At 44.4% G+C, this 26636-nt stretch overlaps 1 protein-coding gene across 3 annotated transcripts in view; it reads right to left on the bottom strand.

The window, feature by feature from the left end:
• The window catches only part of REEP1 (receptor accessory protein 1), a 169955-nt gene extending 165704 nt beyond the window's left edge, over positions 1–4251 (bottom strand). For all 3 annotated transcript variants that reach the window (XM_073610975.1, XM_073610974.1, XM_073610976.1), the window contains exon 1: positions 3923–4251. In XM_073610975.1, the coding sequence (XP_073467076.1) occupies positions 3923–3954 (32 nt within the window). In that variant the 5' untranslated portion in view covers positions 3955–4251. The remainder of the gene's footprint in view (positions 1–3922) is intronic.
• Positions 4252–26636: the final 22385 nt, after the last annotated feature.

Here is a 26636-nt window from a genome sequence, read left to right as displayed (position 1 = left end):
GGAAGAAACCGGCACCACCCACAAGCATTTTCTGGAAACGGCTGGTGAATAAGAACCTACCCCTTTATAAAGACACATACATCAACAGAGGCTATCCAAAAAAGTACCAGATGGTATGGTCTAAATGGTTAGCAGAGCCATCCACAGCATGATTTAAGCTGTGGGTGAATGTGGAGTAGCCCTTCCTCAAATACACCCCCCATCAAACCAATTCTCCCCACAATATGGTGGTCTGGGAGGACTGTTCTTCCCTTTTCTTTCTTTTTGTTTGTTTTTCTTTTCATTTAGTTTTATATCAGGCATTTAGACTACTGTGGGAGCAGGAATGCTAATACCTCCGCTGACATTCATGATATTTGACCAGGAGAACCGCACCTTCTCTAATCAAAGGTGACATGCACTTCGTTGAAGTTGATCCCGTACCAAAATAAACATATGTGACCCGTGCGTGGGCCACCTTTCTGTTATCTGTATGTTACCTGTATGTGTTTGCAACACCAATAAACAGATTTTTCAAAAAAATAAAAATATCACATACAATGGACTAAACTACATGGTCAGACAGCTGCTAAGGAACTACACATCCTACCACACCCTGCAGAGCCAGGAGCTGGAAAGGACAATGGTACCATGCAAAAGCCACAGAGAAAAAATATGCTAGGTACAAAAAGCCTGCTTAAAAAAGACCCAAGCAAAGCACACTATTGAGCTTTTGTTTGCCTAAACTGAATTAGAAAACTACATAGAATCTTTTTGGCTGATATAAAAAACCAAGACACTTTCCTTTTTTCTAGAGCGAAAAAAAAGGATGGGCCTTAATTGTCAAGGTGCTGGAAAAGAGAACTCTCTGTATTGCCCTACAACAGCCCTTTTCTTATTAAAGTTCCTGAAATGAGAACTGTAAGGCCGGTCATAGACAGTGCAAATTTCTTTCCTGCAACCATGAGTTGCAAGAAAGAAATTTGCACAATTCCACCATCAACACAGATAGTGCTGACACGGGGAATCCCTCCTGCCAAGACATTGTATTCTCCCAAGGGGGGGGTAGTCTGGGGAAAACGTCTCTGGCAGTGATTGGTGCTAGCAGCTATAGCAGCCACTAGAGATAATCACAAGTAAAATCCGGCAGGCTGATTGTACCCAAGTTGATTGATTGATCAACTTGGTACATTCAGCCTGCCCATACACAGTTTGAATCTCGGCCTTTCTATGGCCGGCCTTAGTATTACCCTAGAGCAGGGGTCTCCGAACTGCGGCTCGAGGGCCAGATGTGGCCCTTTGCTAGCCTTTATCTGGCCCCAACAAGGGGGCACTATTTCTTCCACTGATACCAATTATGGGATACTATTCCTCCTACTAATAGGGGCACTACTCCTCCTCCTACTCCTCCAACCTTAAGGCCATATTAATTCTCACTGATGCTGTGCCTGGTACATTTTCTGCCCCCGCTGGCCACATACCGGCCCTCCTAAAGTCTGAAGGACAATAAACTGGCCCTTTGACAGAAAAGTTTGGAGACCCCTGCCCTAGAGCAACCTTTTTCAACCATGGTTCTGTGGATCCCTAGGGTTCTCCCTGAGGTTCTCAGGGCTTCCTTGAGCAATAAGCACTGGTGACTTGATCTACTGCCTACACTGACCAACAATGCAAGGGGCAATTCTGCGATGAACACTGATCCTAGGGAACACCAACATTTTTACTGTCTGCATTTCTTTACTGTTATTATTATTCATTTGTTTTAGAGTTTACCACTAAAATTATTATGGTACTGAGCAGAGAAGGATGTCAAAAAATTAATCTTGCCCAGGGTGTCAAAAATGCTTGGATTGCTATAGTATTATTTTTTTCTTACATATAAAATGTTATACAAAGTGATCACACTAAGATACAGTGATATAATTATTTTTAGAGCGGGATCCCTGATGGGGAAAATTTTGTGTTTCACTAACGTTGACCAATGATATCAAATTAGAAATAAAAAAAAGTAAATTAGTATGCAATTGCAAGGAAAGCAAATGCAATACACTAAATATGGACACTTATACAGTTTTTATAGTCTAAATAGGGATGGGACCCTTACTAACTGGTCAGATCATAGAATGTCTTAGGATCAGCATCTGCTATTAGCAGGGCTTTTTTTCAGCGAGAACGTGGGGGAACGCAGTTCCGGCACCTCCTGCACTGAATGTATGTAATGGCAAAGGGTGCTGGGGTGTGCTGGAGGCTGGCAGATCTATTGTTGATGGGAAGGGTCTATTGTTGTTGGCTACTGGATGGTCCATTGATGCTGGCTGATGGGGGATCTATCATTGCTGTGGGCCAATTGTTGCTGTGAGGGATCTACTAATGAGAGAGGGGTTTATTGTTGCTGGCTGCTGCAGGGTCTATTGATGCTGGTTTCTGGGAGATGTTGTTTCTGAGAAGGGGTCTATTGTTGCTGGGGTGGATCTGTTGTTACTTGGGTGGATCTTTTGTTACTGGAGGGTCATTTTGTTGCGGGGATCTATTGTTGAAAGAACGGTGTATATCTTACTGCTTACTGATAAAATCTATACAAATTACTTAGCACCACAAAATGATACTTGGTTCTGTATTCTCTAAAAAGGTCCGTACTGGAAGGTGGGTAGAGGTTGGAACCAAGGGGCGGTTCTCAGAGGTGGATAGGGGGCGAAGACAAGGGGTGACTTGAAAAGGGAAGTTCCTGAACCTATTCTCTGAGAAAAAAAGCCCTGGCTATTAGTCCTTTGAGACCTAGAAGAAAAAAAATTAAGGGCCCCTCCAGAGGAAAAAAAGGTCAAGAAAGGCTGCCCTATAGCAACCAATGTTAGTTTTGATTCCCCAGTTGTCACTTTCCAGTGCAAGTATGGATGTCATTCATCACTTCTGGCCAATACAGACATTTTCCATGACCATCGTTGTGTTCCATTGTAAAAGAGAGACAGCCAAGTAAGACAATACAATGGATACCGGCAGGAAACAGATAGTCTGGCCCTGCAATTTTACACGTAACTTGATTTGAAAATATTTTTACAATATCACTATATTCTACAAATCACACTCCAGTATTTTCAAACATCAGAAAGTAAACCGTAATTAATAAAGAAATAAACACACTGCATAGATTGTGTCTTTCCAGTGAGCCTTGCTATACATGAGCCCCCATCCCTACTGCAGCACTCCCATAGAATTATAAGATATGACATCGCAAATAATACAGGAATGTCTGTCTGGACATGCTCTGCCCCCCGAGCTACTTCATAGCAGCTGTGCCTTTAATAAATATTTGATTGCTGACCCCCATCACTGTCACTTAGCTGACGCTCAGCCTCACAATCCATTACTGTGACAATTCTAATATGCAGATTGTAGAATTGACTTTACATGCATTGCATTATGCTGTGCATTACTAAGCTAAAAAAACAAAGGCCAGTGTGCTGTCCCCCTTAGCAGCCAACCCCTCTTCTAGCATTTCAGACTGATAAAAGCTGAAATCAGTTTGCTCTGGGTTATTGCACACCATCTTTGCACTGCTGATCCCCAATAGAGTACAGTAATAGGTAATACACAGAGCAGAGCAGTCACTGCAGAGCCCCCTGGCGGTGTCACCGTGTAACTCCCCTTTATTCCTATGCACAAACAAAGGCTGTTCTTAAATCATCATTATCTATCTATACCATGCAAAGACCCTTATGATAAAAAAAAAATCTTGCAGCTGAAATGAATAAGCAACATGCATCCCTGTAGAAATAGAGAGCCCCTGGGAAGGTATTTTCTGTTTCTAACAGTTGCAACTCATGGGATAAGCTAACAGCTATATATAGCTTTGGCAGATCACCTTGCACTGACACAGGGAACAGTGTCCCTTGCAGGCAGGGTGGACACACACACATGTCACACATGTCACACAAGGGGGGGTACTCACACTACAAGCCGGGATATGATCCATGACACCATGGTTGGGGTTTGATGGTCAGCTGTGTCCTGCAGACAATAAGCTCTCTGCACTGGATCCTATCTGTCACAAGGAGAAGCAAGGGAGATCTGAGCCATTGGGTGCTGCTGGGCACTGGGCAGAGGATCCAGCTGTTGGCACCGGGCAGGGATAGGCTCTCTCTTTCCCCCAGGCAGTGTTGTCACCAAATGCTTTCACAGGGTGGGAGAGGGCCAGGCAAGGAGAAGCAAATCTCTAAGCAGCTGCCCTGCTTCTCCTGCGATCATATTCAGGGAAGGAGGAGTGAAGGAGAGGGGAGGGAGGCTGATGTATACAGCATGCTTCCTACAACCTGCAATTCACCCAATACAGCCTGTCCTGGATTCACACTGCTGCTGGACAGGGACCCCCAGACTTCTGTCTGCTAGAAGGGTGCTGGGACCCCCAGACTTCTGTCTGCTAGAAGGGCGCTGGGACCCCCAGACTTCTGTCTGCTAGATATTATAAAAGAGTGCTGGGACCCCCAGACTTCTGTCTGCTAGAAGGGCGCTGGGACCCCCAGACTTCTGTCTGCTAGATATTATAAAAAGGCGCTGGGACCTCCAGACTTCTGTCTGCTAGATATTATAAAAAGGTGCTGGGACCCCCAGGCTTCTGTCTGCTAGATATTATAAAAAGGTGCTGGGACCCCCAGGCTTCTGTCTGCTAGAAGGGTGCTGGGACCCCCAGACTTCTGTCTGCTAGATATTATAAAAAGGTGCTGGGACCCCCAGGCTTCTGTCTGCTAGATATTATAAAAAGGTGCTGGGACCCCCAGGCTTCTGTCTGCTAGATATTATAAAAAGGTGCTGGGACCCCCAGGCTTCTGTCTGCTAGAAGGGTGCTGGGACCCCCAGACTTCTGTCTGCTAGATATTATAAAAGGGTGCTGGGACCTCCAGACTTCTGTCTGCTAGAAGGGTGCTGGGACCCCCAGACTTCTGTCTGCTAGAAGGCTGCTGGGACCCCCAGGCTTCTGTTTGCTGGCTATTTCAAAAGGGTGCTGGGACCCCCGGGCTTCTGTCTGCTAGATATTATAAAAAGGTGCTGGGACCCCCAGGCTTCTGTCTGCTAGATATTGTAAAAGGGTGCTGGGACCCCCAGACTTCTGTCCACTGGATATTATAAAAGGGTGTTGGGACCCCCAGACTTCTGTCTGCTAGAAGGGTGCTGGGACCCCCAGACTTCTGTCTGCTAGAAGGGTGCTGGGACCCCCAGACTTCTGTCTGCTAGAAGGGTGCTGGGACCCCCAGACTTCTGTCTGCTAGATATTATAAAAGGGTGCTGGGACCTCCAGACTTCTGTCTGCTAGATATTATAAAAGGGTGCTGGGACCTCCAGACTTCTGTCTGCTAGAAGGGTGCTGGGACCCCCAGGCTTCTGTCTGCTAGAAATTATAAAAAGGTGCTGGGACCCCCAGGCTTCTGTCTGCTAGAAGGGTGCTGGGACCCCCAGGCTTCTGTCTGCTAGATATTATTAAAGGGTGCTGGGACCCCCAGGCTCCTGTCCGCTAGATATTATAAAAGGGTGCTGGGACCCCCAGGCTTCTGTCCGCTAGATATTATAAAAGGGTGTTGGGACCCCCAGGCTTCTGTCTGCTAAATATTGTAAAAGGGTGCTGGGACCCCCAGGCTTCTGTCCACTGGATATTATAAAAGGGTGTTGGGACCCCCAGGCTTCTGTCTGCTAAATATTGTAAAAGGGTGCTGGGACCCCCAGGCTTCTGTCCACTGGATATTATAAAATGGTGCTGGGACCCCCGGGCTTCTGTCTGCTAGATATTATAAAATGGTGCTGGGACCCCCAGGCTTCTGTCCTCTGGATATTATAAAAGCGTGCTGGGACCCCCAGGCTTCTGTCTGCTAGATATTATAAAGGGGTGCTGGGACCCCCAGGGTTCTGTCCGCTAGATATTATAAAAGGGTGCTGGGACCCCCAGGCTTCTGTCTTCTGGATATTATAAATGGGTGTTGGGACCCCCGGGCGTCTGTCTGCCAGGTATTATAAAAGGGTGCTGGGACCCTTATAGTGACAGACAGGTATTCCCTCACATTGGAGGAATATCCTCTCACTTCCTCTTTTAGCTATAGGACAGTAAGTGAAGGGAAATCTCTCCTATGGGATACAGGTGGGGGAAAAAAACCTGAGAAGGGTTATAAACATTCTTTGATTGTGTATTACTGGATTTTAAACAGTATAGGCACTTATTTTTTATGTTTTACATTGCTATACCTGCAAAATTGGCCAGCCTGAAGTGATCTAGCAGGACCTAATTCTCTGACCAAAGTTCCACTTTAACCACTTGCCTACAGGGCACTTACACCCCCTTCCTGCCCAGGCCATTTTTCAGCTTTCAGCGCTGTCGCACTTTGAATGACAATTGCGCAGTCATACTACAGTGTACCCAGATTAAATGTTTATCCTTTTCTTCACACAAATAGAGCTTTCTTGTGGTGGTATTTAATCACCACTGGGTTTTTTATTTTTTACAAAAAAGACCAAAAAATGTGAAAAAAAAAATATTTTTTTTTACTTAGTTTCTGTCAATAAATTTTGTAATTAAAGTAATTTTTCTCCTTCACTGATGTGCACTGATGAGGCATTGATGATGAGGCAGCACTTATGGGCACTGATTAGGTGGCAGTGATGAGGAGGCACTAATATGCCCCACTTATGGACACTGATAGGTGGCACTGATGAGCATTGATAGGCGGCACTGATGGGCACTGTTAGGTGGCACTGATGGGCACTAATAGGTGGCACTAATTGGCGGCACTGGGGGGCACTAATAGGCGGCACGGATAGGCGGTATTGATGGGTTGCACTGATGGGCGACACTGTTGGGCATTGATGGGCAGCCACTGATAGGTGGGACTGATAGCCAGCACAGACTGGCATCACTAATGGGCACTGATTGGTGGCACTTGTGGGCAGTGGTGGGCACTGATTGCTGGCAGTGGTGGGCACTGATTGCTGGCACAGGTGGGCACTCATCGCTGGCACTGATTTGTGGCACTGGTGTCGCTATTGTAATCAGGGCACTGATGATCAGTGCCCTGATTACATGTGTAAATGCCTCCTGTGAGGAGATGCTCTGTCAGTGTGGGCCGAGGGGCGCCGATTACCGGCATCTCCGTGTTTACATGTGACCGGCAGTGATTGGACACAGCCGATCACATGGTTAAAGAGCCGCAGACATGGCTCTTTACAGAGATCAGGGTTGCGCCGTGTCCTAGTCCTAGCGAGAGCCGCACCGCCCCACCGTCATTTGACAGCGGGCGGGCGGCAACTAGTTAAAGAGGAAGTAAAGTCTTCTTTCTTAATTGTACCTACAGGTAAGCCTATAATAAGGCTTACCTGTAAGTATTGTAAATATCTCCTAAACTTGCACCGTTTAGGAGATATTTACTATATATGCCGCCATCGACGTCATCTGCACATGCGCTCTGAAGGAACAGCCGCCTGTGCCGTTTCTTCAGGGCCCTGTGCCGTGACCGGTGGCTCCCGCACGCATGCGTCATCGTGGCTCTGGACAATCACAGCACCGGAACCCGGAAGAAACACCGGGGAAAATGTTAGCCGTCTCAGTGGTGTGCGGGCGCCGCTGCGGGGGGCTTCGTTCTAAGGTAAGTATTTCATAATGAGCTAGTATGCCATTTTTATCGGATTTACAGCCTCTTTAAACTTTTTTTATTTTTTTTTATTTTTACATATTTAACATTTGTAAATAACGCTTTTTAAGGATACATTTTGCCAGCTAACTGGATGTACTGTTTCTTGCCCACATCCCTAATACAGACAATGAACAAAAAAGATTTCCTCAAGGAGTGGGATTTTAACGGACCAGAAACAAATCCTGGATTTTCTTTTGTCTTAATGCCAATGGACAGTTGATCACAAGGTTATTCATTGGTTTGGTCCAATGCTGCTATATATGCTATGTGTTTGTTTTTATCAATCCAACTTTTTATCTGATGTTCTATTAATAAACTTTGTATTTTTATAACATATTACTCACTGTTTCTGGTCCGTTAAAATCCCACTCCTTGAGGACTTGTTCATTGTTTGTAATGCTTTGTACCAGAATCATAATTTTTGTGTCAATTTAAACAGGACAAACTACAAAATAAAATGTGCACTTTTTATCTGCATTATGGCCCCTTTCACACAGCGCAGGTCTGTTTTAATGGACTCCGCTTGCTCGGCGGGGAACGCTCCATTGATCCCCGCTGAGCAGGCGGATGACAGGTCCGTCAGAGTCCTGCTCTTCTCTATGGGGAGATCGGATATCCGTTTTCATCCGATCTGCCTGACGGATGGAAAATAGGACCACCATCCATCTGGATTTTTGCGGGCTGGATCGTATCAGATATCAGGGGATGTCAGGGCATATGCCGCTCACATCCGCCGCTCCATAGGGCTGAATAAAGGGTCCAATCAGGTCCACCTGAAAAACGGACAGGCGGACCTGATCAGACAGCCCGTGTGAAAGGACCTCACAAATGCGCTTCTGGAAGAATGGTCAAACATTCCCATAGACACACTCCTAAACCTTGTGTACAGCCTTCCCAGAGGAGGTGAAGCTGTTATAGCTGCAAAGGGTGGGCCAACTCAATATTGAACCCTACAATACTAACATTTTTTATTTTTAAACTAACACTGGTAAAAAAAGAAAACGTGCGTTTTGTTTTTGTTGGGGTGGAGAAGTCACAGGTCTTTTAACTGCTTGCCGACCAGCTGCCGCAGTTGTACTGCGGCAACATGGCTCAGCTGCGCAAATTGCTGTCATGTTACGTCACTTCTACTCGTGGCCACTAGGGCGCGCAGGCGCCTGCTGCTCGCCCCCCCGGGGCCGATGCGAGTGCCCGGCGGTTGCGATGACCGCCGGGCTCCCGCAATCGCTCGTGACACAGCGAGAACCAGGATCTGCGTGTGTACACACACAGATCCTGGTTCTCTGAGGGGAGAAGAGACTGATCGTGTGTTCATACAAAGTATGAACACCGATCTATCTCCTCCCCTAGCTAGTCCCATCCCCCTTCAGTTAGAACACACACTAGGAAACACAGTTAACCCCTTGATCACCCCCTAGTGTTAACCCCTTCCCTGCCAGTGACATTTTTACATTAATCAATGCATTTTTATAGCACTGATCGCTGTATAAATGCCAATGGTCCCAAAAATGTATCAAAATTGTCCGATGTGTCCGCCATAATGTCGCAGTCACGATAAAAATCGCAGATCGCCGCCATTACTAGTAAAAAAAAAATAATAATACTAAAAATGCTATAAATCTATCCCCTATTTTGTAGACGCTATAACTTTTGCGCAAACTAAACTCAGCGTACTAAACACTGAGCTGGTGGGACTGGTGTTGACATCAGTTACGTTATGTAGGCTCTACCACTGTGACAGAAAGCCTCTGTTCTATATACGCTTATTGCGCTTATTGCGATTTTTATTACCAAAAATATGTAGAAGAATACATATTGGCCTAAACTGAGAAAAAATGTGCTTTTAAAAAAAAAATGGGGATATTTATTATAGCAAAAAGTACAAAATATTGGGGGTTATTTACTAAAGGCAAATCCACTTTGCACTACAAGTGCACTTGGAAGTAAAGTCGCTGTAGATTCGAGGGGGACATGCAAGGGGAATAAAAATCAGTATTTTAGCTTGCACATAATTGGCTGATAAAATCAGCAGAGCTTCCCCTCATTTCAGAGCTTTCCCTCAGATCTACAGCGATCTACAACGACTGCACTTCCAAGTGCACTTCCAAGTGCACTTTCAGTGCACTTGTAGTGCAAAGTGGATTTGCCTTTAGTAAATCAACCCCATTGTGGGTTTTTTTTTCAAAATCTTTTTTTGTTTATAGCGCAAAAAATAAAAACTGCAGAGGCGATCAAATACCACCAAAAGAAAGCTCTATTTGTGGGAAAAAAAGAACATCAATTTTGTATGGGTACAACGTCGCACGACAGCGCAATTGTCAGTTAAAGCGGCGCAGTGCCAAATCGCAAAAAATGCTCTGGTCATTCAGCCGCCAAATCCTCTGGGGCTGAAGTGGTTGAAACAGAAAGTTCTGATCAGGATGTATAGATATGTAGGCTGTGTCTGTGCGTACTAAACACTGAGCTGGTGGGACTATTGTTGACATCAGTTACGTTATGTAGGCTCTACCACTGTGACAGAAAGCCTCTGTTCTATATATCACTGAAACATGGAAGTAGCACAGAAACAGACAGCAGAGTAGAACAACCTTGTGTCTGTGTCCTGCTGTTTGTCACTAAATGCTTACAATGTATATATTTGTGTGTGTCATCGCTAATGTAACTAATAAAGCATGACTACCAGTCATCCAACTGTACTATTACCAGTGCAGAATAAAGTATATTTTAGCTTAGTGAGCACAGTGTGATTTGATGTCGGAGGAAAGGAGAGGTAGTGTGTGACAGCATGCACATTATTTGATGAAGGCTTGCTTGATATTATATTATGTGGAGCACAAGTCTTTGATCTACAGTATCTTCCGAAAGTGAGTACACCCCTCACATTTTTGTAAATATTTTATTATATCTTTTCATGTGACAACACTGAAGAAATGACACTTTGCTACAATATAAAGTAGTGAGTGTACAGCTTGTATAACAGTGTAAATTTGCTGTCCCCTCAAAATAACTCAACACACAGCCATTAATGTCTAAACCGCTGGCAACAAAAGTGAGTACACCCCTAAGTGAAAATGTCCAAATTGGGCCCAAATAGCCATTTTCCCTCCCCGGTGTTATGTGACTTGTTAGTGTTACAAGGTCTCAGGTGTGAATGGGGGGCAGGTGTGTTAAATTTGATGTTATCGCTCTCACTCTCTCATACTGGTCACTGGAAGTTCAACATGGCACCTCATGGCAAAGAACTTTCTGAGGATCTGAAAAAAAAGAGTTGCTCTACATAAAGATGGCCTAGGCTTTAAGAAGATTGCCAAGACCCTGAAACTGAGCTGCAGCATGGTGGCCAAGACCATACAGCGGTTTAACAGGACAGGTTAAACTCAGAACAGGCCTCACCGGGATCGACCAAAGAAGTTGAGTGCACGTACTCAGCATCATATCCAGAGGTTGTCTTTGGGAAATAGACGTATGAGGGCTGCCAGCATTGCTGCAGAGGTTGAAGGGGTGAGGGGGGTCAGCCTGTCAGTGCTCAGACTATACGCCACACACTGCATCAAATTGGTCTGCATGGCTGTCATCCCAGAAGGAAACCTCTTCTAAAGATGATGCACAAGAAAGCCCGCAAACAGTTTGCTGAAGTCAAGCAGACTAAGGACATGGATTACTGGAACCATGTCCTGTGGTCTGATGAGACCAAGATAAACTTATTTGGTTCAGATGGTGTCAAGCATGTGTGGTGGCAACCAGGTGAGGAGTACAAAGACAAGAGTGTCTTGCCTACAGTCAAGCATGGTGGTGGGAGTGTCATGGTCTGGGGCTGCATGAGTGCTGCCAGCACTGGGGAGCTACAGTTCATTGAGGGAACTATAAATGCCAACATGTACTGTGACATACTGAAGTGAAGCATAGCATGATTCCCTCCCTTCAGAGACTGGGCCGCAGGGCAGTATTCCAACATGATAACGACCCCAAACACACCTCCAAGACGACCACTGCCTTGCTAAGGAAGCTGAGGGTAAAGGTGATGGACTGGCCAAGCATGTCTCCAGACCTAAACCCTATTAAGCATCTGTGGGACATCCTCAAATGGAAGGTGGAGGAGCACAAGGTTTCAAATGTCCACCAGCTCCGTGATGTCGTCATGGAGGAGTGGAAGAGGACTCCAGTGACATCCTGTGAAGCTCTGGTGAACTCCATGCCCAAGAGGGTTAAGGCAGTGCTGGAAAACAATGGTGGCCACACAAAATATTGACACTTTGGGCCCAATTAGAAACATTTTCACTTAGGGTGTACTCACTTTTGTTGCCAACGGTTTAGACATTAATGGCTGTGTGTTGAGTTATTATGAGGGGACAGCAAATTTACACTGTTATACAAGCTGTACACTCACTACTTTACATTGTAGCAAAGTGTCATTTCTTCAGTGTTGTCACATGAAAAGATATAATAAAATATTTACAAAAATGTGAGGGGTGTACTCACTTTTGTGAGATACTGTAGATATGATGGATCACCAGATGAACATAAAGAAAATGAATGTAGCCATCACATCTAAGAATCAGTAATCTGCAACATAAGGAGTCTTTTTATGAAAAAATATTTGTTGTGTGAATGTATACGCATTCATACAAAACTGGCATTGCATAAGGGGCTTGGAGAGGTGGGGGTGGAGAAACAGCAATACACTGATATCCCCGGTAAATGGATGTGCAGGTGGGCATGTCAATACAAGGCTGACCATTGGAAGACAGGCAGGTTGTTCTTCCAGCACAGCCAGAAAACTGACTACTGTACGCTGGGAAGGATGTGCTTCTTTGCCTAGCGTGGTCAGTTTGAAATAGGAAAGCAGGTGGACTGGCAGGATTACCAGGTATTTAACACAAAGGGTTAAATACAAAGAGAAGAGCAACATTAAAATAATAGCCCAAGAACATTCAACCAGTAGAGACAATAGCCTAAAACAGCATTCCACCAAAAATAGCCTAAAACTGTAGCCTAAGAACAATCTACTAGAACACTATGTCAAAGACAAGGCCCGCAGGCCAAAATCCGCCTGCCAGGCCTTGTCATGTAGCCCTCACACCCAGTTTTGCAGCCAGAACATAGTAGAAACCTTCTGTGTTTACAAGCGACACCTTTGCTGTTAGCGACTTCTGCATGCACTCATGATGGGGAGCGGCAAGGACAGATCTCCAGAATTTGAAAGAGGGAATGATTTCCCTTTAAGGCGAGGCAGAGCCACCTACACAGGGAGGTACTAGAGCTGGGCCAGGTAGGAGAAAGTAGAAATGCGAGGAAGCTTTGTTGGGGGGGGGCTGGGGTTGTGCACTCTGCATAGCGCAACCCTGCACACAGCACACCCATGAACTCTGCACTCTGTACGCCTCATACTCCTGAATTCTGCCCTTTTTATATAGCGTACTCCTGAACTCTGTACAAAGAGCACCCCTAAACCCTGCACTCTATATGTAATGCATTCCTCAACCCTGCACTCTGTACATAGCGCACTCCTGAACTCTGCATGCTGTATGTAGCGCACCCCTAAACCCTGCACTCTGTATGCAGCACACTTCTCAACCATGCACTCTGTACACAGTGCACCCATGAACTCTGCACTCTGTACGTAGCACACCCCTGATCTCTGCACTCTGTACACAGAGGATGCCCAAACCCTGCATTCTATATGTAGTGCACTCCTCAATCCTGCACTCTGTACACAGTGCACCTCTGAACTCTGCACTCTGTATTCTGCGCACTCCTGAACTTTGCACTCTGTACATAGTATACCCCTACTCTGTATGTAGCACACTCCTCAACCCTGCACTCTGTATACAGCGCACTCCTGATTGCTGCACTCTGCATGTAGCGCTCCTGAACTCTGCACTGCTTACGCCACCTGCTCCTGGGTACTCCTATGTATCTAAAGAGATACATGATCTTACAGATACAACCGCACCTTTGAGGACAACCATAATGTTGATGCGGCCAGTAAAGAAATTCAACCAGAAGAGAAAATCCTAAAACAATAGCCCAACAACATTTGACCTAAATAGCCTAAAGCAATAGCCTAAGAACATGAATATACATACAGTTTTGCTAGATGAGTAGCTATGCAATTTTTTTATAGACTCCTTAGTGTCCTACTGACCTCATTTGAGGAACTTTCATAACATTCCAGTTGTGTACAGATCTGAAGACCCAGCCGTCCACTTACAGCCAACCAAATCACTTATTTCTATTTCTATGAATGGCATTGCTTGTAAAAACAGGATAACTCACAAAGAACAAGATGCATGCTGTCAAATCTTAATCCCAGCACACACAAGAACCAGCCGACTTTTGGTCTGTGTGTACAGCTGTCTGTTCTACAGAAGCTGGTGTAACAACCGGCATCTTTTGGACAGGCATGCTGGAAAACCAGCATTCGAGCCAATGGCTGTGAGCGCTGATCACCAGTGTATTCTGGCATGGGGGTGAGCCCCCCTGTCAGAATACAATGACTCAGCTGGAGAGTTCTCTGCAGTTACAGCATTTGTGTTGATTCAGCAATCTTTCAACTCACTGGTTGAAAGAAAAAAAAATTAAAATTGTGTACCCAGCTTTACACTTACTGCTCCCTTCTGTGTAATTTACACCTCTCTACTGAACCTTCCTTCTTCCCTTTTTTTTAATACTGTTTTTAAATGTAATGGGATATGATACAGCAAAGGGTGGGCTCAAAATTTTTACTAACATATCTGCTTAATGTTTTTAAAGGGAAAATATAGAGTATTTTCTGTTTATTTACAGCCTGACTCATTCTTTATTTTCATCATGACTTGTAATAATAATTTGCCACATTTTTATAGTGGAACCATATTACACAGCATTATACAGAGCAGGGCCTGTATGGTCAGCATTCAGCAACAGCAAGGGGGATGATATAGTATCTGCTGTTAAATGAGTCGCATGAGGGCCTCGATGCTAGACTGACAATGGCAGAAGCAGGACCATAGTAAGATATTGCTAGGTCCATGGCAAACAGTATGCATGGAACTCCCAATCCTTTGCCCCACTCCTGTCAAAACAACACAAGACAAGAGACAAGAGAAAGGCATTAAGACACAGCTCCATTAAACTGGTTGTTAGAAGACTGCACAAATCCTACAGATCACTAAATATAGCAACACTAAACAACTAAAATAATAAATGCGCAAATCTGTCATAAAATATAGCACCCGCAATCAGTGGATCCCAAGTGCAATGTCAGCCTCCTGCAGACACTGCCTACAACTCTATGCCAGAGTACCTTTGTATGGGCTGTCAGTTTCAGAACTTTAGGAAGTGTCAATGAACTATGAGTTCGCTGATCAGCACACTCGCAGTTCATTGAAACTACAAGTTCGTCTGCCGCAGTGGCAGACAGGACTTGTAGTTTCTTCCCAGATCTCTGTAAATGAATGACATGTGGATGGAGCCCCGCTCAGCTATGCTGATTTTAAATTGACAGAGGCTGAGAGGAAGAAGACCTCCACTCACTGTTGGGGGGGCTGCTGTGCTGGAACATGTTGCATGTTACACCCTAAATACATGTTTACCATGTTCCAAAAGATGAACCAATCCTTTAAAATTTAAGTCAATATGCAAATTATAAAGGTCTAAATGCACCTCTGCACCGAACCCCCCAGTACTTCTCTGCAAAGTAGTGATAAAAATCGGACCCCAGATACCACACATATCACAGGAACCTTGCTCATGGATGACCAGTGCTTCTCCATAATAGAAACTGTTATTTCTGCAATGCTGTGCTCCCCACTATGGGGATATTTGAATTTGCATCTCCCTAGAGGCCCGGAAGGAAGACAAACACTATAGTTTTGCACTTTCCTAGTTAGGTGCTAGGCTGTCAGTTAATTTCAGTTCTTTGGGCTCCTCTGTAATCAGTGGAGCTGCTGCTGATTGCTCTGGGCCGATCACGGTCCCACAGGCAGCACACTGGAATACTTCTCCCTGCTTTTTGGAAAAATCTAGAACAAAGGAGTGGAACAGGCTGAGTGGGCAGTTTGAATATTTATGAGGTCCCAGCCAATCCCCGAGGGGGCGTGCTCAAAAGGTGGCTGGAGAAAACATCAATAGTTTGGTGGCTGCATCAGTCAAGGTCCTTGTGCAGTAGGAGACACACATAGCTTGGGCAACCCTGCACCTTTACAAGGAGCCCAGCAAGGCCCTCAGCAACCCTGTGGCTGGGGCTCTACCTTCAGAGAGACTTCAAGCTAAAGCAGAGGGATTTCACCTAGGTTCCAGTCTGGCAAGTCCTTGACTGATCAGTATGTACTGAAGACAATTCTCCAGCGTATGTGTAAAGCCCTTTCAGTGACAAGTCTCTAACATATGTGCATTAACCCTTAGACACACACCAGTCTCCAGACTATGCCAGTTAAACCCTTCCATTTTATTCTCCATGAAATGTGCAATAACCCCTCAGATGCCAGTTTTCAATGTATGTGCATAACTTCTCAGTGACAAGTCTCCAGTGTACAGTGGAGACAGAAAGTATTCAGTCCCCCATAAATTTTTCACTCTTTGTTATATTGCAACCATTTGCTAAAATCATTTAAGTTATTTTTTTTTCCTCATTAATGTACACACAGCACCCCATATTGACAGAAAAACACAGAATTGTTGACATTTTTGCAGATTTATTAAAAAAGAAAAACTGAAATATCACATGGTCCTAAGTATTCAGACCCTTTGCTCAGTATTTAGTAGAAGCACTCTTTTGATCTAATACAGCCAGGAGTCTTTTTGGGAAAGATGCAACAAGTTTTTCACAACTGGATTTGGGGATCCCCTGCCATTCCTCCTTGCAGATCCTCTCCAGTTCTGTCAGGTTGGATGGCAAACGTTGGTGGACAGACATTTTTAGGTCTCTCCAGAGATGCTCAATTGGGTTTAAGTCAGGGCTCTGCCTGGGACATTCAAGAACAGTCACAGAGTTGTTGTGAAGCCACTCCTTCGTTATTTTAGCTGTGTGCTTAGGGTCATTGTCTTGTTGGAAGGTAAACCTTTGGCCCAGTCTGAGGTCCTGAGCACTCTGGAGAAGGTTTTCATTCAGGATATCCCTGTACTTGGCCGCATTCATCTTTCCCTCGATTGCAACCAGTCGTCCTGTTACTGCAGCTGAAAAACACCCCCACAGCATGATGTTGCCACCACCATGCTTCACTGTTGGGACTGTATTGGACAGGTGATGAGCAGTGCCTGGTTTTCTCCACACATACCGCTTAGAATTAAGGCCAAAAAGTTCTATCTTGGTCTCATTATTTCTTACCATCTTGGAGTCCTTTAGGGTTTTTTTAGCAAACTCCATGCGGGCTTTCATGTGTCTTGCATTGAGGAGAACCGTCGGGCCACTCTGCCATAAAGCCCCGACTGGTGGAGGGCTGCAGTGATGGTTGACTTTCTACAACTTTCTCCCATCTCCCAACTGCATCTCTGGAGCTCAGCCACAGTGATCTTTGGGTTCTTCTTTACCTCTCTCACCAAGGCTCTTCTCCCCCGATAGCTCAGTTTGGCCAGACGGCCAGCTCTAGGAAGGGTTCTGGTTGTCCCAAACGTCTTCCATTTAAGGATTATGGAGGCCACTGTGCTCTTAGTGCAGCAGAAATGTTTTTGTAACCTTGGCCAGATCTGTGCCTTGCCACAATTCTGTTTCTGAGCTCTTCAGGCAGTTCCTTTGACCTCATGATTCTCATTTGCTCTGACATGCACTGTTAGCTGTAAGGTCTTATATAGACAGGTGTGTGGCTTTCCTAATCAAGTCCAATCAGTATAATCAAACACACCTGGACTCAAATGAAGGTGTAAAACCATCTCAAGGATGATCAGAAGAAATGGACAGCACCTGAGTTAAATATTTGAGTGTTACAGCAAGCGGTCTGAATACCTAGGACCATGTGATATTTCAGTTTTTCTTTTTTAATAAATCTGCAAAAATGTCAACAATTCTGTGTTTGTCAATATGGGGTGCTGTGTGTACATTAATGAGGAAAAAAATGAACTTAAATGATTTTAGCAAATGGCTGCAATATAACAAAGAGTGAAAAAGGGGGTCTGAATACTTTCCGTCCCCACTGTATAAATATTAGTGACCCCTCAGAAACCAGTTACCAGAAAATGTGCATTAACCTTCAGAGACCATTCTCCAGAGTATGTGTGTTAACCTCTCAGTGGTCAGTCTCTACTGTATGAATATCAATTAACTCCAGTCTAGTCGTTAAAGTGTGTCAACCACATTAAAGGTGCTAGGATAGTTAGGCAAGTGTAATTTGTGTATTGTGTGTATTTGATAGGAAAATCTAGTTGCCACATTGTAGGATAAGGTAAAAGCATAGTTTAGCTCACTGTACTCAGTGAGCTGCAATTGTTTAGTCAGGTCTGCTCTGTGTGCTCTGCTGCTGCCAGTATGCCTGATAGCTACCTCAGTATCCAGGTAACTTGAGAAGCTTCTGGATGATAGGTGTGGAGTTATGCAGATGGCAGCATGAATATGGATGCAGCCCCAGCCTATCTCCGAGAGGCAGGCTCTGGTGATATGCTGGGGGACTATATGTATTCTGGGAGCGCACAGAGCTCTGTGTCTTGTCCCAGAGTGGAGGAGTCCAGCCTGAGTGGGCCACCTTGCCCTCCCAGGCAGAATCTGCTGTTGGTGAGGCCTCAGGTGAGCGACTAAATTCTGAGACCCAGGTGCTTAAAAGAAGCTGGCTGAGGGAAGTTGTTTGCCAAAGATCTGTCTGGTATAACTTGGGGGTACCGCTTGGAAGATTGGATGGAGGCTACCTTCTGTCCTTGGGCCTTGTGAGTACAGACACTGAGAGATCTTGGGGAATATGTGCTCTAGCTACCCCTCTGTGCCTTAAAGTCAGCTATGGGTCTTTTAAAGGGGACACCACCTGGTGTCCTGAAGAGCTCTGTCTAGATAATTTCCTACTTAAAGGGACTTTGCTATTGCGGCTCTAACTACTACTACTTAAGCTGAAGTCTACTGTTTGTTTCAAGCCCAGACCTCATTATAGCTTGCTCAGAAAGGAATATTGAGTCCTCAAGGTGTACATAATTCTTATCTTTGGAGTATCCCACCACTTCCCTCAACCCTATCCAAGTTCTCTAAAAATAAAACCACAAAAACAACATCCCCTAGACTGGTCCTTGAAGAAAGAGTGAATGAGCCTGTTATGTGCCTGGCTGCAGGGCATAAGTTTGGGAAGGACTGGACAGTAATCCCGCGGCTCCTACAACACTGTGCAATGTTACTGTTATGCAGAACTGTTTTTTGCCAGAAGAAGGCAGTGTCCCCAACTCTTTATCACACAACTCATACTGCAATGCTGTGAACACGGAGACTTGTATGCTGTAAGCAGGATTCTTTCACCTAGATCAGCTGGAGCTGAACTACACCACCCATGAGGACTGGCAAATGGGTGGGGGCATTTAAAAAGGGAAAAGCCTGGGAACATGGGGGTAGATGGGAGAGACTGTGTTGGAGGCCGGACATGAGAGAGAGCAGAGTGGATCCATTCAGAGAGGAGGTAATGGCGAACTAGTGGAGGTTGATAGCTGGTCAGGGGAATAACAATGGAGGGGTGGCACTTCTGACAGCACTTTGGTTTGAGGTGAAGCAACTCTAAAGGTAAAAAAAAGGAAGAAAGGCGCCTCTAACTGCAATATGCAAAATTTTATAAAGTGCACAAGAGGTTAAAAGCACTTACAAGATTGTAGAGTGTTAAAAGCATGATAAATAAAAGGTCCTCATCTCTGGTTAGAGTTCGTCCTTGGCACGGGAATGGAGAGCAGTGTAAAGCTGTCCAGCAGCTGTGGGATGTTCTCATATGTGCAGGAGCAAGGATGCAGAAGGGCAGCCTGTTTTCCGGGATCACTGCAGGACACACGAGGCTGATGGCATCAATGGGGAGAAGTGGGTGGTAACGCGTTTCAGAGCATGCGCCGTTCCTTTGTCAGACCTACGCTCATACTCCTCAGGCTGTCTTATGAGTGGTGGGGGGAGGAGTAAGGGGAGGAGTGCGGGCGGGTGTGGAATACACAATTAGGTGTGTTGCGAGGACGGCCACAAGGCCATATACAGGCAGATTTCTCGTTTGTATTGCTTGTACGCTGAACAATGGAAGGAATTTAAATTGCAGTGAATAAATATGCATATACAGATGTGTTAGAGGGGCAGTCAAACATCTATACAAATGCAATCCTATACACTTAATGGAGGGATTGAGTGACATAGAAGTGAAAAATAGGATATAGTAGATGCTGTGTGAATTTTACAAAAAGTGGCCTTTTATACTTCATCTCTGGAAGACTTACTCAGAGACAGATCTGTAACCAAGCCTCTGTCCAACATATACAAAGAATTGACACCTAATATACACATGGGACTTGAAACTCTTAAGGCCAAGTGGGTGGAGGACTTCCCTGACATGGATACGGAGGACTGGGAAGATGCGTGGGAATGTTCCTTCACACAATTAGTTTCGGCAAGAGACAGACTAATACAGTTTAAGATCATGCATAGAGTTTATTACACATCCTCACTTCTACATAAAATATACCCGTCTGCCCCAGCTTCATGCTGGAGGTGTGTTGTTCCATCGGCGGGTTTAATTCATGTTTTTTGGACCTGTCCTCAAATAAAAACATTTTGGAGGGAGGTAGCTACGGTTATTTCCACTGTCACCACCATCCAGATACCACTGATGGCGGAGGTGTGCCTGATGGGTCTTGTTGACCCTCTGGAACATGGTCGAGCAGTCAGAACCCTCCTGGGATTGTTAGTCTATTATGCACGCAAGGCCATTGTGGAAATCTTTTGCTGCACCATCCGTCAAACTCTGGAAATGGTTAATTAACTCTGCCATCCCGTTGTATAAGGCCACCTACTTGTCTAGAGGATGTGCTAAGAAATTTCACAAAATGTGGGACATATGGATGGAATACCTATCTACAAATGTAGACTCTTTAGATGACTAGTAAACATCCCGTACAATAATCCAACCATTCCTAGTTAACGGAACTTTGAATTCTTGCTACACCTGTCAGAAATTGTCTGGGTAACTAAGGTCTGAGAGAGAATCTATCTTCATAGTGAGCTAGGCTCTGAAGGTTAACTGGAAAAACATGTGTTTCAAACTGCATAGGTGCTCCGAGCTTACCAAGTTTTTATGGGTTGTGTTTTAGCCTTTTTTTCTCTTTTCTTCTGGTTTTTATTTATGTCTGTTGTTTTTACGTTCGAGCCTGGGTATGCCCAATAGGCTCTATTCTGTACCTTAATTGAAATACTGCAATAAAAAGGATTTAAAACAAAAAGGAAAGAGAAAAAAGGGGAAAAAATTGAGTAAATAGACAACTGAATGTAGCGGAAAATGTAGCTACTGTATTCCAAGGATGACATTGGGAATTAGTAGAAAGAATTATACTAGTAATAATGGATAATAAGGAACACCATAATATCGCAGAAGGCGGGTCAGATGGTCTGTATGTTGAGAATGATGATGTTTTAAAGTAAGGTGTTGATTTCCAGTTCTTCATTGATACCTCTGGGCGAAAGTGGCTCCAGAGCGTATATCCAATAAGTTTCCTGTTGGCAGAGACGTTTAAATCTCTCTGCCGTGGCGAGAGTTGCTGGTATGGATTCGATGAGCCATACTTTGAGGCCCAAGGTGGATTTGGGATGGAGTTGGGTAAAGTGTCGGGGGGCGCTCTGGTGGTCTCTGCTGGCCTCAATGAACCAGTGGTGCTCTCCAAAACGCTGGCGTAGGGGGCGTATAGTGCGGCCTACATAGTGGAGGCCGCAGGGGCATGTCAAACAGTATACTACATGATCTGTGGAACAGGTGTAGAATTCTTAGATTTTGTATGTTTTGTTTTTAACCGTGAATGTTTTTTGACCATGTTGTACAAAGCTACGTGTAAGACAAAGGGGTTTATGGCATTGGTACAGCACAATCATAAAGAAGAGTTGAGGTGATGGTGACGTATTTGTCTTATTTTTGAGTTTGCTTGGGGCAATTTTCCCTTTTATGTTTGGTGCCTTTCTATATGAGAATTTGGCTTTATTTGGTATACTCTCTTTGAGATGGGGATCTTGCAGTAGAATTGGCCAGGGTTCGCGGACTATTTGTTCCATATTTTTGTGTTTATTGTGAAATTGAGTTGGATTGGGCCGAGTTGGGAATAACTGCCAGAGAAGCTGATCATCCTGAGGAGGCAGGTAGCGGAACCTGCAGACAGACAGACCGGGTCATCACCATCTTCACAGGGGGGCCCCACCACGTGGAAGTTCATCGATTCGCCCTGCTGCACTGTGAAACCGGTGAGAAGGTTTTTAAACCATAAAACGCTGCCATTGCACTCAAGCCTATTGTTTGCATTCAGTTGCTAGAGTCTAGAACAGTTTACAATACAGGCCTATATCTTTAGGAACAGACACTATAACCCATCCAGTGCTGCAGGCTAAACTCCTTACTAAGTTTATTAACATTGCTTGCCAGATACTTCACCTTTTTGCTCTCCTGCTAGCAGTAGTGTATTTAGGTTTTGTGCTGCCCTATTCCTGACTAAACTCGTGCACCCCCTAATTTAAATATGACCATCCCCTTCCTGTCAAGGCCACACCCCTTGCTGTTTAAGACTTGCACTGAAATTTTCGAGTGTGGATACTAGTTCTGAGGGCCGGGGGGGCAAAGGATTGCCTTAATTTTAGATTTCCTCTCACTTCCTGTTTGGCTATGGGGCAGGAAGTGAAGGGAAATCTCGGCAATGGAACAGGGATGGTAAAAAATAAACTGACAGGGGCTATAACCCTCCCTTGCTCTTTCCAAAATGAAAAATAAAAAAAAAATAAAAAAGTGTTTCTTATAGTTGTAATTTAAGTACAAATTTCTGATAATTTTATGGAGGGGACTAAGAAGATATAACGATGCCAATGGTGCAGCAGAAAACATATAGCACAGTGAGGAAAGTTTGTGGTCCAGGATGATAGGACAGTCAAAATCAGAAGTGGCGCCCCCCCCCCTACAGTTGAGAAGTGCGGCCACTTTACGGGAGCGCTAGACTAATTTGCCTCTCAGCCCAGCAGTCCGCCCCATAAGAATGGCGCTACACTAACAGCACAAGCCGGCGGGGACTCTTTCCATGCTGTCCCCCTGCAAAGTGCTGCCCTAGGCCTGGGCCTTGTCGGCCTAGGCCAGGACACAGCGTTGCCTGCTAGGCAGGAATTCTATATACACCTCACTACAAACTTGAGCCATCCAAGGAAGAAATTAGTTGGTTTCCATTTAGAGGGACATACTCCAGCCGGAATCTGTTCCCCTTCTTTTCTTTCCACAGCGATTTTTCTTACCATCTGACATCCTTATGCCCCGTACACACGGTCGGATTTTCCGACGGAAAATGTGTGATAGGACCTTGTTGTAGGAAATTCCGACCGTGTGTGGGCTCCATCACATCGGATTTTCCGACACACAAAGTTTGAGAGCAGGATATAAAATTTTCCGACAACAAAATCCATTGTCGGAAATTCCGATCGTGTGTACACAAATCCGACGGACAAAGTGCCACACATGCTCAGAATAAATAAAGAGATGAAAGCTATTGGCCACTGCCCCGTTTATAGTCCCGACGTACGTGCTTTACGTCACCACGTTTAGAACGATCGGATTTTCCAACAACTTTGTGTGACCGTGTGTATGCAAGACAAGTTTGAGCCAACATCCGTCGGAAAAAATCCTAGGATTTTGTTGTCGGAATGTCCGAACAAAGTCTGACCGTGTGTACGGGGCATTAGAGTGACTCTTCACCTAGCATTGCTTATTAACCACTTCAGCCCCGGAAGGATTTACCCCCTTCCTGACCCGAGCACTTTTTACAATTTGGCACTGCGTCGCTTTAACTGCTAATTGCGCGGTCATGCAATGCTGTACCCAAACGAAATTTGCATCCTTTTCTTCCCACAAATAGAGCTTTCTTTTGATGGTATTTGATCACCTCTGCCGTTTTTATTTTTTGCGCTATACACGGAAAAAGACAGAAAATTTAGAAAAAAATTGATATTTTCTACTTTTTGTTCTAAAAAAAATCCAATAAACTCAATTTTAGTCATACATTTAGGCCAAAATGTATTCGGCCACATGTCTTTGGTAAAAAAAATGTCAATAAGTGTATATTTATTGGTTTGCGCAAAAGTTATAGCGCCTACAAACTAGGGTACATTTTCTGGAATTTACACAGCCTTTAATTTATGACTGCCTATGTCGTTTCTTGAGGTGCTAAAATGGCAGGGCAGTACAAAACCCCCACAAATGACCCCATTTTGGAAAGTAGACACCCCAAGGAAATTGCTGAGAGGCATGTTGAGCCCATTGAATATTATTTTTTTTTGTCCCAAGTGATTGAATAATGACAAAAAAAAAAAAAAATTACAAAAAGTTGTCACTAAATGATATATTGCTCACACAGGCCATGGGCATATGTGGAATTGCACCCCAAAATACATTTAGCTGCTTCTCCTGAGTATGGGCATACCACATGTGTGGGACTTTTTGGGAGCCTAGCCGCGTACGGGGCCCCGAAAACCAATCACTGCCTTCAGGATTTCTAAGGGCGTACATTTTTGATTTTACTCCTCACTACCTATCACAGTTTTGAATGCCATAAAATGCCCAGATGGCATAACCCCCCCCCCCAAATGACCCCATTTTGGAAAGTAGACACCCCAAGCTATTTGCTTTGAGGCATGTTGAGTCCATGGAATGTTTTATATTTTGACACAAGTTGCGGGAAAGTGACAAATTTTTTTTTTTTTTTTGCACAAAGTTGTCACTTAATGATATATTGCTCACACAGGCCATGGGCATATGTGGAATTGCACCCCAAAATACATTCTGCTGCTTCTCCTGAGTATGGGGATACCACATGTGTGGGACTTTTTAGGAGCCTAGCCGCGTACGGGGCCCCGAAAACCAATCACCGCCTTCAGGATTTCTAAGGGCGTGAATTTTTGATTTCACTCTTCACTGCCTATCACAGTTTCGGAGGCCATGGAATGCCCAGGTGGCACAAACCCCTCCCCCAAATGACCCCATTTTGGAAAGTAGACACCCCAAGCTATTTGCTGAGAGGCATGGTGAGTATTTTGCAGCTCTCATTTGTTTTTGAAAATAAAGAAAGACAAGAAAAAAAATTTTTTTTTTCTTTTTTCAATTTTCACAACTTTGTGACAAAAAGTGAGGTCTGCAAAATACTCACTATACCTCTCAGCAAATAGCTTGGGATGTCTACTTTCCAAAATGGGGTCATTTGGGTTTTTTTTTTTGCCACCTGGGCATTCCATAGCCTCCGAAACTGTGATAGGCAGTGAAGAGTGAAATCAAAAATTTACGCCCTTAGAAAGCCTGAAGGCGGTGCTTGGTTTTCGGGGTCCCGTGCGCGGCTAGGCTCCCAAAAAGTCCCACACATGTGGTATCCCCGTACTCAGGAGAAGCAACAGAATGTATTTTGGAGTGTAATTTCACATATTCCCATGGCATGTTTGAGCAATATATCATTTAGTGACAACTTTGTGCAAAAAAAAAAAAAAAAAAATGTCTCTTTCCCGCAACTTGTGTCACAATATAAAATATTCCATGGACTCGACATGCCTCTCAGCAAATAGCTTGGGGTGTCTACTTTCCAAAATGGGGTCATTTGGGGGGGTTTTGAACTGTCCTGGCATTTTATGCACAACATTTAGAAGCTTATGTCACACATCACCCACTCTTCTAACCACTTGAAGACAAAGCCCTTTCTGACACTTTTTGATTACATGAAAAAAAATTTTTTTTTTGCAAGAAAATTACTTTGAACCCCCACACATTATATATTTTTTTAAAGCAAATGCCCTACAGATTAAAATGGTGGGTGTTTCATTTTTTTTTCACACAGTATTTGCGCAGCGATTTTTCAAACGCATTTTTTGGGGAAAAAACACACTTTTTTAAATTTTAATGCACTAAAACACACTATATTGCCCAAATGTTTGATGAAATAAAAAAGATGATCTTAGGCCGAGTACATGGATACCAAACATGACATCCTTTAAAATTGCGCACAAACGTGCAGTGGCGACAAACTAAATACATTTTTAAAAGCCTTTAAAAGCCTTTACAGGTTACCACTTTAGATTTACAGAGGAGGTCTACTGCTAAAATTACTGCCCTCGATCTGACCTTCACGGTGATACCTCACATGCATGGGGCAATTGCTGTTTACATTTGACGCCAGACCGACGCTTGCGTTTTCGCCTTAGCGCGAGAGCAGGGGGGACAGGGGTGCTTTTTTTTTTTTTTTTTTTTTATTATTTTTTTGCTTTTTTATCTTATTTTTAAACTGTTCCTTTCATATTTTTTTTTTTTAAATCATTTTTATTGTTATCTCAGGGAATGTAAATATCCCCTATCATAGCAATAGGTGGTGACAGGTACTCTTTTTTGAAAAAATTGGGGTCTATTAGACCCTAGATTTCTCCTCTGCCCTCAAAGCATCTGACCACACCAAGATCGGTGTGATAAAATGCTTTCCCAATTTCCCAATGGCGCTGTTTACATCCGGCAAAATCGAAGTCATAAAATGCTCGTAGCTTCCGGTTTCTTAGGCCATAGAGATGTTTGGAGCCACTCTGGTCTCTGATCAGCTCTATGGTCAGCTGGCTGAATTACCGGCTGCATTCTCAGGTTCCCTGTTGAGACAGGAGAGCCAGAGAAAAACACGGAAGACGGTGGGGGGGGGGGGGGGGGCATTCCCTCCCACGGCTTGTAAAAGCAGTCTAGAGGCTAATTAGCCGCTAGGATTGCTTTTACATGAAAGCCGACCGCTGGCTGAAAAGAATGATACCAAGATGATACCTAAACCTGCAGGCATCATTCTGGTATAACCACTCAAAGTCGTGAATGGCGTACCTGAAGACAAAAAAAT

Source organism: Aquarana catesbeiana, linkage group LG01 (genome assembly GCF_042186555.1).
Source record: "Aquarana catesbeiana isolate 2022-GZ linkage group LG01, ASM4218655v1, whole genome shotgun sequence".
Classification (NCBI taxonomy): domain Eukaryota; kingdom Metazoa; phylum Chordata; class Amphibia; order Anura; family Ranidae; genus Aquarana; species Aquarana catesbeiana.
Note: the sequence above shows the minus strand (reverse complement) of the source record. Positions and strands in the feature narration are given on the sequence as shown.